This window comes from Octopus sinensis, linkage group LG18 (assembly GCF_006345805.1).
Source record: "Octopus sinensis linkage group LG18, ASM634580v1, whole genome shotgun sequence".
In the NCBI taxonomy this organism is placed as follows: domain Eukaryota; kingdom Metazoa; phylum Mollusca; class Cephalopoda; order Octopoda; family Octopodidae; genus Octopus; species Octopus sinensis.
The window spans coordinates 36,191,411-36,208,910 of record NC_043014.1 but is presented as its reverse complement, the minus strand read 5'-3'; the positions used below and the strand labels follow the sequence as shown (position 1 = coordinate 36,208,910).

General features: G+C 36.8%; 2 protein-coding genes across 2 annotated transcripts in view; both read right to left on the bottom strand.

The window, feature by feature from the left end:
• Positions 1 to 2,544: 2,544 nt before the first annotated feature.
• On the bottom strand, positions 2,545 to 3,246 carry LOC115221235 (MORN repeat-containing protein 2-like). The gene has a single exon (XM_036510758.1). The coding sequence runs from the start codon at positions 3,177 to 3,179 to the stop codon at positions 2,715 to 2,717; it is 465 nt and encodes a 154-aa protein (XP_036366651.1). The 5' UTR covers positions 3,180 to 3,246; the 3' UTR covers positions 2,545 to 2,714.
• Positions 3,247 to 9,856: 6,610 nt separating this feature from the next.
• The window catches only part of LOC115221398 (multidrug resistance-associated protein 1), a 72,044-nt gene continuing 64,400 nt past the window's right edge, over positions 9,857 to 17,500 (bottom strand). Inside the window, exons 26-30 of the mRNA XM_029791577.2 lie at positions 16,748 to 16,894; positions 15,311 to 15,469; positions 13,382 to 13,548; positions 12,280 to 12,474; positions 9,857 to 10,098 (exon numbers count right to left, since the gene is read on the bottom strand). Of these exons, the coding sequence (XP_029647437.1) occupies positions 9,987 to 10,098; positions 12,280 to 12,474; positions 13,382 to 13,548; positions 15,311 to 15,469; positions 16,748 to 16,894 (780 nt within the window). The 3' untranslated portion in view covers positions 9,857 to 9,986. The remainder of the gene's footprint in view (positions 10,099 to 12,279; positions 12,475 to 13,381; positions 13,549 to 15,310; positions 15,470 to 16,747; positions 16,895 to 17,500) is intronic.

The window sequence follows — 17,500 nt, the reverse complement described above, 5'->3', positions numbered from 1 at the left end:
ATGTGGACAACATGGTGATCTCATATCAAGATAAGCAGCATATGACCTTGCAGGTGGGGCCCAGTTAGAATTTTCTTCTGGTTGAGTAGCCCATTCAGCTAAAAGGTCCCCTGAATAAGGATTGTTTAAGGATGCGAACGAAACACCCATGTCTCCAAAGGTGAATTATCCAACCTCTAGAATTCCTTTCAACAAACGGCTATGATGCTCCCCACAACCTCTGCTGACGATCAGAGATGCACATATCGTCAGCCACTAAGGACATGGTCAACTGGTTAAGGTCAAGGGCCAGTAGAATTTTCTTCTGGTTGAGTAGCCCATTCAGCTAAAGGTCCCCTGAATAAGGATTGTTTAAGGATGCTGAACGAAACACCCATGTCTCCAAAGGTGAATTATCCCAACCTCTAAGAATTCCTTTCAACAAACGGCTATGATGCTCCCCCACTACCTCTGCTGGCGATCAGAGATGCACATATCGTCAGCCACTAAGGGACATGGTCAACTGGTTAAGGTCAAACAACTGACAAGCAAATCTGTGGTATTGAGCAGAATATTTGCTGTAGCCCATCTTTTATACCAAGACGAAACAATGTACATGATAACACTTCCAATCAGTTAAGATCAGAAGCCATGAGAGCCACTGTCTGGATATTATTACTATTATTATTATATTAGTATTATTATTACTATTGGTGAGAGAGCATTCATGCATCAAAGTGACCACTGGGGTAAATTATACGAAGCCCCATATACCCATCATGACTACCCGTCTGATAAGGGTACACTAGGCACATGCATCCAAACCATATGTGCGCGACATGGTCCCTGAGTAAGGGTTGTTTAAGGATGTTGAAAGAACCACCCATGTTTCCAGAGGTGAATTATTCAAACCCCAAAGAATACCTCTCAACACATGGCTATGATGCTCCCCCACTACTTCTGCTTGTGATCAGAGATGCACATATCATCAGCCACTAAGGGACATGTTCAACTGGTAAGGTCAAACAACTGACAGCAAATCTGGGTATTGAGCAGAATATTTGCTGTAGCAGCCATCCTTTTATACCAAGACAAAACAATGTACATGATAACACTTCCAATCAGTTAAGATCAGAAGCCATGAGAGCCACTGCCTGGTACTGCATCAGGGCATTTATTATTACTATTATTATTATTATCATTATTATTATTACTATTATTATTATTATTATTATTACTATTATTATTATTATCATTATTATTATTACTATTATTATTACTATTATTGTTATTATTACTATTATTATTATTACTATATCGGTACATATCATATATCATTATGTATATATATATGAGTTATGTAATAGAGTATTATTTAAGATCCGGGCTACCCATAAAATTATCAACCATCGCACAAACAATAACTCTGAGCACCTCTTCAAACTCCACCCATCTAACACCCGTGGACATATTTACAAATCAAGAAAACAGCACAGCTCCCATGACTTCAGGAAACATTTTTTCACGCTGAGAGTTGCTGGAGCATGGAACAAACTGCCGGCATCGGTTGTTAGTTGTCGGAGCACTGCATCCTTCAAAACTTCCATGCTTCCTGAGATTCGCCAACACTACACTTGATTTTCTCCCCTCCATACACACACAAGCATGTATCTGACTCATACACTGTTCACTTTCCAGACATTTCTACATTACTGCATGTACTTTATATGCACTTTCTGACAAGTTGTGGTGCACTTGAGCACTGTATACAATAATTTCATTATTATTATTATTATATGTTAGATAACGAGCGTAACCTCGAAACTGATAAATATCCAAGCGAGGCGTAAAGCGCAGGCTACTCTGCGGGCAAAGATATCCTTGGGCTGAAGAGTAGCCTACAATAAAACTCGCTTGGATATTTACCTCTTCCGAGGTTCTGCTCGCATGCAACACATGTAGCCCGGATCTTATGTACTCCATTCCTTAACTCTTATATTCCTATTTGCATACCTGGTAACCCTGGTCGCCTACCGTGAAATATAAAAATAACTTTTTTCAGTTTATCGTACTTTGATACGAAAACAATCCTCAACCTTCCGTCTCAATAAACCACTATTGTCCTTAAAAGTTGTTTTTTTTTTAAAATTTACTACGGATTGCTTGTAGCTAACGTTCTTCCAGCACCTCGATCTTTAGATCCTATATTTGTGTGTGTGTGTGTGTGTGTGTGTGTGTGTGTGTGAGTGTGTGTGTGTGTGTGTGTGTACAAGTTCTATTTGGTTAACTGGGTTTTGCACATTTCACTTATATAACTATCTATCCAGCTATCTCCATGATACATAAATACATACAAACACACATACACGCAAACAAACAAACGCGCGCGCACGCACACGCACACTCACACACACAAATATCAGAAAATTGGTGTTGGGGTTGAACAGGCAACTGAGTTTTAAAGCGAATTTTAAGCTGTTTTCATATTTTAAAAAATTTATTCAAACATACCAGCTTCAAAATCTTTCTTTCTGCTTTTCAATGGTAAAAATAAAAGAGAAGTGAAAATCAGAAAATGCACTAGAAAACGTTTCATAAATGCTAAAACATGTTCAACAAATTTCAAATGCTCAATAAATTTCATAGCTTAACTAACAATTAAAATGTAAGCATAGAATTATTAAATAATTGTTTCTCAATGTTTACGTTTCTAGCATTTATTTGCTTGGACTTTCCTAATTCGTGTTTAGTCTGAACTGTAAACCTGTAGCTGTTTGTTTGTGAAAATCTCCATCCCATATTTGCTTCATCGTATCACAAAATTCTCCTTTGCCTTCCATTTTATTTCTCACAAAATTTCCTTTAACATAGGACTCATTTGCCCATGTATATGTCCCTTCTCCATGGAATTGATTATTGACAAACTCTCCTTCATAGACATCTCCTGAAGAATGTGTAAGTAGTCCGGTACCATTCATTGCATCATCTTTCCACATGCCCTCATAAACTGTACCATCAGCTGAAATATGTTTTCCAAAGCCACATCTCTGTACATTTCCATCTGGGCCATACGCGTATTGGCCTTCATATCTATCTCCATTAGGAAAAATATATGCATTTTCATGAATCACCTGTTTCTCGATTGGTTCATTAGTTTTTTCCTTTTGTTTCAAAGAAAGTTTTTTACCTTTAGCAGTCATTGTTATGTTGTCATTAAAAACTACTTCTATGAAAACATCATTTTCGTAATTATTAAAAAAAAAAAGGGTGAACCCTTTCAAAACTGTCTAAAACGATGTGTAGATTGTTATTTTATAGTTCACTACGATACGTGAAGCTTTAAACGTAAAAAAAAAAATTGCCGTTTTGGTTGTCTTTAATCATTGTGTTTTGAGACCCTTTTTCACTTGTGTGTCATTCGTCGTAAAACGAAATAATTTGATTGATGACGTGGCATGCTTCACTTATATGTGTAGGTATTTATATATGTATGTATATATGTGTGTGCGTATGTATGTATATGTACTTATACACATATAAATATGTGTGTGTGTATAGGCGTATAAGTATACATGTGAGTATATGTGTATGTACGTATGCATATGTATGTATGTATGCATATGTATGTATGTATATATGTATGTATGCAAATGCATGTATGTATGTATGTATATTTGCGTTTAGGTTTGACTGTCAAAACAAAATGGTGGGGGAACATCTGATCCCGATTCGATCAAAACAAAAATATGACATAGCCTAATCTGATATAATAAAATGGCAGGTATGATTGTGCATAGAGGCATGATTGTACATAGATGTAGTAAGAAGCTTGTTTCCCAAACACATGGTTCTAGGTTCAGTCCCACTTTGGCAAATGTCTTCTCCAATAATCTGGAGCTGACCAAATCTTTGTGAGTAGATTTGGTAGACGGAAACAGAAAGAAGCTCGCACATGCGCGCGCGCGCGTGTGTGTGTGTGTGTGTGTGTGTGTGTGTGTGTGTGTGTGTGTGTGTGTGTGTGTGTGTGTGTGTGTGTGTGTGTGTGTGTGTGTGTGTGTGTGTGTCTTCATATTTGTGTTTGTCTCCCACCACCCCTTAACAACCGGTGATGGTATCTTTACGTCCCAGTAACGAAGCAGTTCGGTAAAATAGATTGATAGAATTTTTAAAAGTACTGGGGGTCTATTCGTTCGACTAAACTTCTTCAAGGCGGTGCCCCAGCATGGTCGCAGTCTAATGACTGAAACAAGCAAAAGTAGGAAAAGAAACAAAAAATAATGCAATAAATCCTAGCATACCTATGCCGTTAAAGACGCCGACAGTTTTACTAATGGTAGAACCAATGAGACAAACAATTGCTAAATGCCAGCAGTCGAGTACATATATATATATATATATATACACACGAGCAAAACGCCCCCGCCCCGTCCAATAGACGGTGCTGAATCATATCCGCTGAATAAAAAGCAATCAGTGTTTTCTTTACATTAAAAAATAATTAAGCATGCCTTTATTTCAATAAAATTTTTGGCTTTGTTAAACGAAGTTAAGGCAAAAAAAACTTCTTGAGAAACCAAATAGTCTTTCCTACCTTCATGCCAAGTTTGAAGAAAATATCTCTTTTGCATCTTACTTTTTTGGTCTCTTAAATATACTGCATTTTGTGGCATTATTTCAAGCCAGTCGGCTTTTTTTGCGCAAACTGCACGTGCATTTTTCTCGTGTACGCGTAGTATCGATCGCAACAGCTGATGTACTTGCGCGTACAAATGCACATTCCCACGGCTTTATCGATCGCATTCTCACCTGGAATCGATTTTTGTAATTTTTTCAAGACTTATACACGCCCTGATACCGTCGGTTTTCTTTCTTCCACCCATACTTGCTCCCCTTCAGTAGGAAACATCTTCCCTCTATTATGGACTAATTCCAACAGGGAGATGGATGAAGCTCTGCAACGGTTGAGAGAGCTGGATTTGTCCGTTCCTGTAACAGTTGAAGATAGACGGAAGCAGAAAGTATGGGACAATATGCGTTCAGGTACCTCTTTCAACTCTCTTCCCGATCAATCTGATCAATTTTCAAGGTGTGGCCTACTTTCTGATAGTGTAAAATTCTTGGTGAACTGGAATGAGGCCTTGCTTGCAGCCAACATTGGAGGTCTACTCAGTCTTATTGAGCTCGCATCGCCATCGCACTCAGAGTGGCAGTTGACTTTGTAAGGGACTGAGATATCGCTGTGGTAGGCTCCTCGATCCCTAAGTCTTCACGGTTTGTCTTGCTGCCTAAACTGTGGTCGCTTCGCTCGTCATAACCTTAAAGCGGGCCCTCGATTCTAGAGTGATTGGAAGAGACAAGATGGTCTCACCCTCTGGGTAAGAGATAGGTGCCTCATCTGGGACGCCACGGTCTGTGACTTTTTTGTTCCCTCCCACATCATGGATGCTGCGGTAAATGGGAAGGTCACTGCTTCCGTAGCCGAACGGAACAAAACCCTGAAGTATGGGGACCTGGCAGTGAACCTGTGGCGCTTGAGACGTTTGGAGGGGCTGGGCCACAAACGACGAAGTTGTTGTCGTCGTTGGCTGCTCGCCTCACCGAGGTGTCAGGTGATGACCAAGTGGATGTTTGGCTTCTCCAATGCCATAGCACGTGGTAATATCGCGAACGTGCTGGCTTGCTTCAGAAGGTTCCGTTGAATCTTGTGGTGTGCGACCAATTGAAGCATTTTTGTGCTACATTGATGTTTCTTTCTTTCATTTCTTTCTTCCTTTATCGGCTTTTTTTCCTTTATCGTTTCTTTTGTACTATGCATGTATCATATACATACGCGTCATATATGAAATAAAATTCGTATATGTTAAAATTTGAAACTAAAATATATAAAAAAAAAGACATTAATTTGACAATTCGAAATAGTGGCAATAAACGAAATAGCAAGCAAATATCCGAAGACCACTCAGTCTAAGGCAGTGATTCCCAACGTGGGGGATACACACCACCGGTGGGGCCTGGGAAAATTGAGGAAGGGTGTAATGCCGTAGCCGCCAGGCAAAAGGTTTCTTTTCTTAGTCAATAATGTCATTTATTTTCCGTACTCAGTACTTAATAAAAAACAAATTACCGGTAGATTCTTTGGATCTTTTCAGTTTGAACGGCAGTTTTTTTCTAGCGGTGTCATATGAAATTGTCACCCATAATTATGACCCTATAATCGATCTATTGCAATTCAATCTATTTTAGATTTAGGGTTAGTTAGGGTTAGGGGTGGGGGAAGGGTATCTTTTTTTCTTCACAAATGTAAATAAACCCAATCTGTTTCTTAAACGAGGGACATATTCATACGGCACAGAATGCTTTTTAACTCAATAGACGTCATTGATTGGTTGAAATTGCAGAAATTGAAGAAAAAATCTTACAAATATCTTACAAACTATAGAATTTTCTCAATAAAGCCAAGAGAAAAAGATGTTTTATAAACACATTCTACCAGTATACGAAGTTTAAATTTTTTTACTTACCTAGAAATTATATTAAAAACTGCTGTTCAAACCGAAAAGATCCGATTCTTTTGTATTAAACAATTGATAAAATTGTAAAAATAAATTTGCTTTGCTTCCAACGGCTGATGGGGCATATATTTTTCTGGAAAGTTATAGTGGGCCCTAGTGGGAAAATAGGTTGGGAAACACTAGTTTTGAGTTGTGAAATTAACCTACGAAACCATAAACCTTTTGATATATGTCTCAGCTATTAAATTAGTAGTGTATAGCAAAACGCCGAAACCACGCAATTAAAATTAAAGTAGAAAGCCTGAACCAGAATAGGCACGTAATTTAAAAAATAAAATTCTATTCCTGCGAAATAGTTATGAAATGTATCACAGAAAACAATTTCACACGATATGAAGGAAGATCTCAGAGAAAAAAACTAGAGAGGCGCGATTCATACTTCTCAATTATTACTTTAATCAGGTAGCGTGAGAGTGATCTCCCTTGTTTCTTACTATTAACATGGCAGTAAGAATTATTATAAGATTTGTATCGAGTCAAACGGAAGATAAATGTTCTCTCCGCTAAATTGCTTATTGTTGTCAAATAGCTAGATGTCAACATATTATTAGAAATTGATACCGGATCTTTTCGGTTTGAACGGCAGTTTTCAACATAACTTCTAGGTAACTAAAGAATTTTAAACTTCGTCTACTGGTAGAATGTGTTTATAAAATATCTTTTTCTCTTGGCTTTATTGAGAAAATTCTATAGTTTGTAAGATATTTGGGTTTTTTTTTTCTTCAATTTCTGCAATTTCAACCAATCACTGACGTCTATTGAGGTAAAAAAAAACATTCTGTGCCGTATGAATATGTCCTTCATTTAAGAAACAGATTGGGTTTATTTACATTTGTGAAGAAAAAAAAGATACCCTTCCCCCCACCCCTAACCCTAACTAACCCTAACCCCAAAACAGATTGAAATGCAAGAGATCGATACTAGGGTCATAATTATGGGTGACAATTTCAATTTCATATGACATAGAAAAAACTGCCGTTCAAACCGAAAAGATCCCTGATACCTTTAGCTTGTTTGGTTCTACCTAACTGAATTATATATAAACAAACAACAGGGATTTAAAGAATCAAAACAGAACCCTCTGTAAGCTTTCCGCCTGGTGTACAGCAATCAAAGAGGCTAGTTGAATTAAGGGTATAAAATAAACGCCAGTATCCTTCCGAAAATCCGGGAAATCACAATGGTGGAGAGTATTTTATGTATGTTGGTACGAGTGTGTGTATGTGTATGTGTGTGTGTGTGTGTGTGTGTGTGTGTGTGTGTGTGTGTGTTTCTTTTACAGGTTTATTAAAATTATCAGTTTCTGCAATTTTATTTTTATTTTCCCAAATTGCATTTATTGATGTCTCTGCTTCTTTACCAATAAACATTTTGATTTAAATTTAATTTGTCAAAATATTTTCGTCGCTTTGAGACCGTGACCGGATCTTTTCAGTTTGAACGGCAGTGTTTTAAAATAATTTCCACGTAACTAAACACTTTTAAACTTCGTATACTGGTAGAAGGTGTTTATAAAACATCATTTTCTCTTGGCCATCTTGAGAAAATTCTATGGTTTGTAAGATATTTTATCTTTAATTTCTTGCATTTCGGCAATATTAACCAATCAATGACCGTCTATTGAGGTGAAAGCATTCTGTGCCGTATGAATATGTCCCTCCTTTAAGAAACAGATTGGGTTTATTTACATTTGTGAAGAAAAAAAGATACCCTTCCCCCACCCCTAACCCTAACTAACCCTAAATCTAAAATAGACTGAATTGCAATAGATCGATACTTGGGTCATAATTTATACATATACTTGAGCAGTTCAGTTCCTGTTTTAGCCACTGCCACATAGTGTGTTTAATTTGTTCACTGAAAACTGCTACAAATTTTCCCTTGTGTTTTGAAAATCCCCACTAAATCACAAAATGGCAGGGGGTGCCCTATTTTCAAATCCTGGCAGCAACACTGAAGCTAGAAACAGGATAATAATCTAATTCTACACTTTATCACATTGAAGAATATAAACATGTTTTCAAGCACAACACATGCAGAGACAAAAAGAAACACTACATTTCACAGGCACTACATGAATGACAGTGCTCTCTCTCCCTAGCATGAAGCTTCCTATCACAGACATGTGAGCATGCACACAACAGCCAAACACTGCATCGCTGGAACTGTGAAATGCAGTTTTTGTATTATTTTCATAAACTAGGGGATGGCTACTGACATTAAGCTTAAGGATTATATAATGTACAAGTATAAAAAGAAAATTAAAGAAAAAAATAGACTCATTATATTGTATGTTTTTTATAATATCATGTAGAAATAGGGGGTGCTGCACTTCTGCATTTCCTATACATGAGCTGCCACTGGTCTGTGCCAAAAATAAGATTAGTAAAAACAAGTTTACTGTCCAGTCAACCATATGGAGTCACCAGTATCAAAATAGCTGTAACCAATCACCTCATTCTGTCATAATGCATAGCATTTTAACATATATAAGAATACATCAAAACCAAATTAAACACCACCTGACAAAGAACTCAGTTTAATTTATAAATATTTATTTCTTTTTATAAAAAGTTAACAGTGAATTAAAAGTTGAACAAAAGATTCAACTTTTTCAAACTGGAAAAATATAAATTTTTCTGCTTATGCATATATGTGTGTGTGTGTATATATATATGTATGTATGTGCATATATGTGTGTGTATATATATTATATAATAATCATCATATATATATATGTGTATGTATATATATATATATGTATGAATATATGTACTTATATGTATGAATATATATACTTATATGTATGAATATATATACTTATATGTATGAATATATATATATATATACGTGTATATATGTGTGTGTGTGTGTATGTATATATATATATGTGTGTGTGTGTGTGTGTATACATGTAGAAATATACTTCTATATATGTATATGTATGTATGTATATATAAGAGTATGCATGTACATATTTATATATAAATATATTTATATATGCATGTATGTATTTATGTATAAATTTTATTTATATATATGCATGTATGTATTTATATATATATTTGTGTGTGTGTGAGTGTGTGTGTGCATGTATGTATGTATTTATATATATATATGCATATATATATGGGTGTGTGCATATATATATACATATATATATATATATGCATGCATACATAAATGTATGCATGTATGTATACATATATGCATGTTCAAGGAATGCATTTGAACTCTGAATCATTTTGAGGAAAACAAAGAGTTTTTTGTTCTTTTTGTAGAATTGATTACAATTTTTTTTTCTCTTCATGGCTGATGATTCATTTTTTGTTTATTAATTTAGCTGGCTATAAATTAATTGAAATATTAATTTTATCTTTTTGTTCTTCGATATGTGTTAGTGTGTATTAATTTATTTAATTATTCCCCTATTTTTCAAATGCATCCTGCATTCTTAGCCATTTGATAAAATATAGATTTATTGTCTTTTAAAAGGTCCTCTGGTTTATCAAATTCTGCAATTCTTCCATGGTCTAAAACCATTATTCTGTAAAAGAAAAAAATATATAACTAAATAAAATGGAAAGTTAACGCTCTTCAGTTCATTCACTGTGTGTATGTTTGGTGGGGGGGGGGTGGCATAATGAAAAGGGTAGCACTCATAGACATGTTGTAGGTCTTCTGAATTTGGTTGGGGAAAAAAGGAGGAAGAAACCACACGCAATGAATTACTGTACTTAGAAAACAGCCCTTTAAGTTAACAAATTATTTATCTTCAGATTAGAAGCACAATACAAATGTTTACAACAGAGTGGATATTGCTAGAGATAGTTACTGGCCGGGTGGATGACATTAAACTAGATGTCTGATGAAGCTTATTAACCTACAGCAGATACAACCCATCTGATGAGCCTGTGTACTTTCTGGCCAGTTTAACTCCCAAAACATAGATGGATTAGAGACTACAATAGAAAATTCTTACCCTGGGTACTGAACCCAGAGTCACAAAGTTTCAATGAAATTTCTTATCTACAGATACCCATAATCTAATTAACAGGTTTACCTCTCACTTATATCACCTTCAAATTCTTCAGTATAGAGTCACAGACTCTGTACCAAGCATGTCCTACTAAGAACTATCATCTCTGAAATCATCTCCCTGACTACATTTTTCATACAGATTTGTATCCTGGGGCAGTATTCATGGATGATGGCAAGCAGAATGCTGAATTGAATTCTAGAATTGCAGGTTCTGGCACAGTAATACACCAACTACAGCCTTAAATCGGTATGAAACAAAAGGCCAGTGAAAAAAATGCCAAGCTAGTTTTCAATTCAATTTTTTGTGCCTATCCTCACCTATCATCATCATCATTGTTTAGCGTCCGCTTTCCATGCTAGCATGGGTTGGACCATTCAACTGGGGTCTGGGAAGCCAGAAGGCTGCACCAGGCTCAGTCTGATCTGGCAATGTTTCTACAGCTGGATGCCCTTCCTAACGTCAACCACTCCGTGAGTGTAGTGGGTGCTTTTTACGTGCCAGACAAGGCTGGCAAACGGTCACGATCGGATGGTGCTTTTTACGTGCCACCGAAATATTGTGCAATTACTGAAGGAGTACAATCACCAATGCAATTGGCCAAAATGGTGTTCTTCCAGAAGATTTCTGGAGTAATATTACTCTACAGTGTGCATAGCTCAAACATTAGAGAATCTATACTTCTCTGCATTGAGAGGTCACAGCTAGAGTACTATAGAGTACTATAGAATGTTGCAGGATAGAATTTCAAAAACGATTCTTCAAGCACAAATACAAGGCTGCATGTTCAGGTGAGTAAAGCAACAACAGTAAGAACAACAACAATGAAGAAACCTTTATATAGTCATATGACTGACAACAATAAGCAACCAGATCTTCCTTAAATCCCACCCAACCTATTAAAAACAGGAGACATAAGACAGTGGAGTCATATATGTACAGACGCAGGCATGGATGTGTGGTGAGAAGCTTGCTCCCCAACCACAACGTTTGGGATCCAGTTTCACTGCTTGGTACCTTGGGCAAGTGTCTTCTATAACCTAGGGCTGATCAAAGCCTTGTGAGTGGATTTGGTAGAGAGAAACTGAGAGAAGGCGGTGAGCTGGCAGAAACAGCACACCGGGCGAAATGCTTAGTGGTATTTTGTCATCTGTCACGTTCTGAGTTCAAATTCCGTCAAGGTTGACTTTGCCTTTCATCCTTTTCGAGGTCGATAGATTTAGTACCAGTTACACACTGGGGTCGTTGTAATCGACTTAATCCCTTTGTCAGTCCCCTCTATGTTTAGCCCCTTGTGGGCAATAAAGAAATAAGAAACTGAGAGAAGCCCGTCATGTGTGTATATATATATATATATATATATATATATATATATATATATATATATATATATATATATATATATATATATATATATATATATAGGTGTGTGTGTGTCTTTTTTTGATATGCAAAAAAGGTGACTGTGACACCTTTTAGCATATCACAGGCATGACTGTAACATCTTTGATCAAAAGCTTACTCAATCAGTGTTGACCTGGGCCTAAACAACAACAGCAGTGTTACAGTAATAATAATGACCACAATATAGTCACATAACTCAAGCAGCTAAACAGGTGAACAACAGCAGCAACAACTCTGATAACTATCAAAACATGGCATGAACAATAGCAGGGATGGCTCTCTTACCTGTCGTAATCCATGATGGTGTTCAGTCTGTGTGCAATGGTGAGGATTGTGCAATCAGATAACTCGCTCCGTATCGTCTGTTGGATAAGAGTATCAGTTTCCATGTCAACAGCAGCTGTAGCTTCATCTAGCACCAACAGCTTAGACCTCTGCAAAAGGGCACGAGCTAGGCAGACCAGTTGACGTTGACCAGCACTGTAAACAGAGAAGAAATAACATTAGCTATGATGATGATGATGATGTCTAGTATGCTTTATTATTAAGGCAGTGAGCTGACAGAATGATTAAAATAAGTAGATAAAGTAAGTACCAGTTAAACACTGGGGGTTGATGTAAATGACTTACTGGCCCCCTGGAAGTTGCCGGCTTTGTGTTCAAAGATCTTCCTAGAGAGACAGTAAGGAACACATGCACCAGGTTCCACGGCCATCTTGAGGCAGTGGTGGAAGCTGAGAGCAGCTACTTTGATTAATCTGTTGATATTTTTTGATTTTTTAAAAACAGTCCTTTCTTTTTCTGTATTGTCAAATTTAGCCCAAACACACTATGCGTGCATGCATGTGTGTGTGTGTAGGTGTATCTATGTGGTAAGACGGTGGCGAGCTGGCAAAATCGTTAGCACGCCAGGCAAAAATGCATAGCCGTATTTCGTCTACTGTTACGTTCTGAGTTCAAATTCCGCCGCGGTCGACTTTGCCTTTCATCCTTTCAGGGTCAATTAAATAAGTACCAGTTACGCACTGGGGTCAATGTAATCGACTTAATCCCATTGTCTGTCCTTGTTTGTCCCCTCTATGTTTAGCCCCTTGTAGGCAATAAAGAAATAAGAAGCTTGCTTCTGAATCACATGGTTCTGAGTCTAGTCCCACTGAATGGCACCTTGGGCAAGTGTCTTCTATTTTAGCCTTGGGCTAACCAAGGCTTTGTGAGTAGATTTGGTAGATGGAAACTGGAAGAAATCCATCGTATATACACGTGTGTTTGTGTGTCTTTGTGCTAGTAAAATATACTGGATATTTTCTTAGGTGTTTTATTCTCTCTTTCTAAAATGACAGTTACGAGTGAGGAAGATTAAAAAATTAGCAAGCATTAGAAAATTCACCTTAGATTTTGTCCTCCTTCTCCACACTCATACTGTAAACCTGAAGGTTGAGACTTCACATAATCGACCAAATGTGCATGTTCAAGTGCTTTCCATAGTTCTCCATCAGTGTATTTATTGAAAGGATCTAGATTGCTTCGAAGGGAATCAGAAAAAAGAAAAGGTTCCTGAAATAAAAATCAAGTTTTAATGTTAATGACTTGAATAACACCAAATATTACAAGAGATTTTTGTCTTATATTCCAAAGTTTCTACCATTTATCTAGTGTTTAAATACACACATACACAGAGAGAAACGCATACACCTACACACTTAGCCATTAAGTCACTTTGTAACTTCTAATTAAACAAAAATATATACATACGTATTTTGAATTCTATTTTTCTGTTTATGCTACCAAACCTATATATATTATATAATAGTGGAGGCACGTGGCTTAGTGGTAAGGGTGTCAGCATCATGATTGTAAGATTGTGGTTTCGATTCCTGGACCAGGCGATGCATTGTGTTCTTGAGCAAAACACTTCATTTCACGTTGCTCCAGTCCACTCAGCTGGCAAAAATGAGTAACGCTGTGATGGACTGGCGTCCCATCCAGCTGGGGAACACATATGCCATTGAAACCGAGAAACCGGGCTCATGAGCCTGGCTAGGCTTTAAAAGGGCGCATTTATTTTTTTTATTATATAATATACACATACAAACACATATATTTTAGAGGTGTACTTGCCAGGCAAGTGATTTGATCTTAGAATCTATGTTGGAACTAACTGAACAAACTCAGTTGCAGTGTGAAAGATACATATTAATCATTCAACAGTACATAAAGGCTGTTAACTTTGATGAGACATTCATCATTTGGTGTCAAATATATGGGTAATAACTAGGTCAGGTGTATGCTTACAGCTAGATTAATTTACCTATGGGAGTGTATCTATGCAGAACTACATGAACAATATGTACAAGCTCTATCTGTGACGATTTCATCTCAATCGAAGGAGAGGGGCTTTCTCCGTCCGGGTTGCGGATCCGTGGAATAAGCTGCCGGACAAGATAGTGAAGATGCCGACGACCGCTCGGTTCAAAGTCTCTCTTGACCAGAAATGGCCTGAACTCTTTGCATGAACACCCTCCCTGTACATAACTCCATGTCCCCCTACATGGCGTTGCTTTTTGCTTTTTGAGCCAAAAAATTAACTTAACTTATATAAACTACATCACAATATGATGTGTATTTAGGAGATGATTCAGCTCTCTATAGAGCAATAATAGTGGAGCAAATGGAGTACTATGCATTTTCACAGAAGCAAATTTTACAAGTTGGTCCCTGGGAAATGGTATGCTAACATTATGTGAATAATGCTCGTAACACTGAGTAACATGATTTTTGCCCTTGAGTAGTAACTGTCATTTCCTATTTGCTTACCCCTAGAAAGTATGAAAAATGGTGAATATTTCCTTCAAACTTTGATTTTCTTACATTTATTCAAACCCCAAAAAAATCCCTCTCAACACATGGCTATGATGCTCCCCAACTACTCCTGCTCATGATCAGGGATGCACATATTGTCAGCCACTAAGAGACATGCTCAAGCAACTGACAAGCAAATATGTGGTAGTGAGTAGAATATTTGCTATAGCGATATTTCTACTTCAGCAACTCAGTGCTGAATCTGTCTGAAATGTAATGGAAAATAGGTCAGTTTCAAAACATTTTATTTCTAGGTCACAAAAGTAACGTTTGAAGGGAATAACGGTTACTTACTTTGATTTCAAGACAGAAGAAAATAGAAAATAACACTTACTGACTAAAGACAACGAAAATTACAATTTTGTTACACAGTGCAATGTTCTTCAATGTTCTTATGATTCCTATTTACAGTAAAATCAACTGGATTTTTGAGTGTTAAAAAAAGATTTATATTCACCTGGGGTAGTATAGTAAACCTTGAACGAACATCATGTAAGCCAAAGTTAGCAATATTCTCTTTGTCTACTATAATGGCTCCTTTTGCTGCTTCAATGATCCGGAACAGAGACAAAGTTAATGAGGATTTACCAGCGCCTGTACGTCCCACAATTCCAATCTGTTTAAAGAAAGGAAAATGTATATATAAACAGAGACATATACACATAATACAAGCATCACATACATACTTATATACAGAAATAAATATATATAAATATTTATACATTCATGCACACACATATATACAGACAAACATATATGAATATAAGGTTGTAAATTTATGTTTGCATGTATACACATAGATAGGTTGACTCAAGTATTGTAAATGAAACTGAGTAGATGAAAACTGAATAAAAGGCTGTCTGAATAAGAGATGTACTGTGACTGAGAAGACCCAGCAAGTAAAGTGAGATCACAGCTGTAGCCTACACCATTGTCGCATAACCAACCCACTTAAAACAATACCTTTGGATTGTCAGGTGACATGCTATGCTTGAGGAGACCTATTGAGTCAAATAAATCAAATCAAACCACAATCAAATGGAAATTGTAGTGACTGATGTCAGTGATGCCTGACTGGCTCCCATACTGGTGGCACGCAATAAGCATCAATCATGCGTGGGTCATTGCCAGTGCTGCCTGACTGGCTGCCCATGTCGGTGGCACGTAAAAAGCACCATTTGAACGTGGTGAATGCCAGCCCCCTTGTGCCAGTGGCATGTAAAAAGCACCATCCAAACATGGCCAATGCCAGTGCCACCTGACTGACTCCCGTGCCAGTGGCATGTAGAAGGCACCATCCAGAGGCAATCGATGCCAGCCTACTTGCCCCGACTGGCTCCTATGCCACTGGCACGTAAAAACCTCCATCTGAATATGGCTAATGCCAGTGCTGCTTGACTGGTTCCTGTGCCAATGGCATTTAAACAGCACCCACCACACTCTTGGAGTGGTTGGTGCTAGGAAAGGCATCCAACTGTAGAAACATTGCCAGATCAGATTGGAGCCTGGTGTGGCCACCTGGCTTGCCATTCCCCAGTCAAACTATCCAACCCATGCCAGCATGGAAAACGGATTTTAAACGATGATGATGATTTCTGTTGAGATTCTCTGTGTTTCCATATTTATGTTGAGCTGTTCTATGTTTCTTTCAATTAATTTTGAATATAACAAAGAATTTGGTAAAATAACTTAGTTATCATTAAGGTAGTGCTAAGAACATAAATTTTGACTAAGTTTTGGTAGAAGATTTTAATTCAGAACTTTTGAAAATAAAACATTTGTACTACAGAGCCAGAGGTAGTTTCAGGTGGGTTGATACCAAAAGGGTTAAAGAAAAAAAGTCTAATCTTTTGGGATGCAGTTTTAGAGCTTATTTAATGGAAGAAATATTTACCTTTTCTCCAGAATGAATATGGCATGAAACTCCTTTCAGAACCAGTTCCAGTCCTGGTCGATATCTTGTAGAGTAGTCTTTCAAGACCACCTCTCCAGCTTGTGGCCAGTTCTGATCGGGTCTGTGGTCATCCAATATCCAAGCAGCCTGCATCCAAGTATATAAAGCATTAAATAAATGAAGAATACTAAAACTATACTGTTTCAGAAAATTTCACAAAATTATTTAGATATGTGTGTGCATATGTATTTATGTATGTATCTGTGTGTGTATGCATGTATGTGTGTGCATGTGTGTCTGTGTATGTGTGTGTATATTTATGGGTATGGGGATGCAAACAGGAAAAAATAGAACTCAAAACATGACTGTAAGTATATTGTTATTAATATTTCGCAGAAGCTACAGAGTGGTGCAAGGGCCGAAACTTTTATCAACCTTTGATAAGTGCTAACACATGAAACTCTCTGCCCATAAGTCACTCTGTTGTTTCTGCTAAATATTAATAAATATATAAACCATAATCATCATATTCAAATGGGATGCATGGTTCTGATGAGTTCCAATATATACCTATTGTGTGTGTATGTGTGTGTGTATATATATATATATACATACATATGTAATATATCTATATATATATATATATATATATATATATATATATATATAATATATAAATATGTATATACATATGCATATATATATACATATATGTACATACTTACATCTATACGTATATATATAAATATATAT

Excerpts from the sequence above, each read along its gene's own strand:
- LOC115221235 (XM_036510758.1), bottom strand. The coding sequence starts at position 3,179 with ATGACTGCTAAAGGTAAAAAACTTTCTTTGAAACAAAAGGAAAAAACT.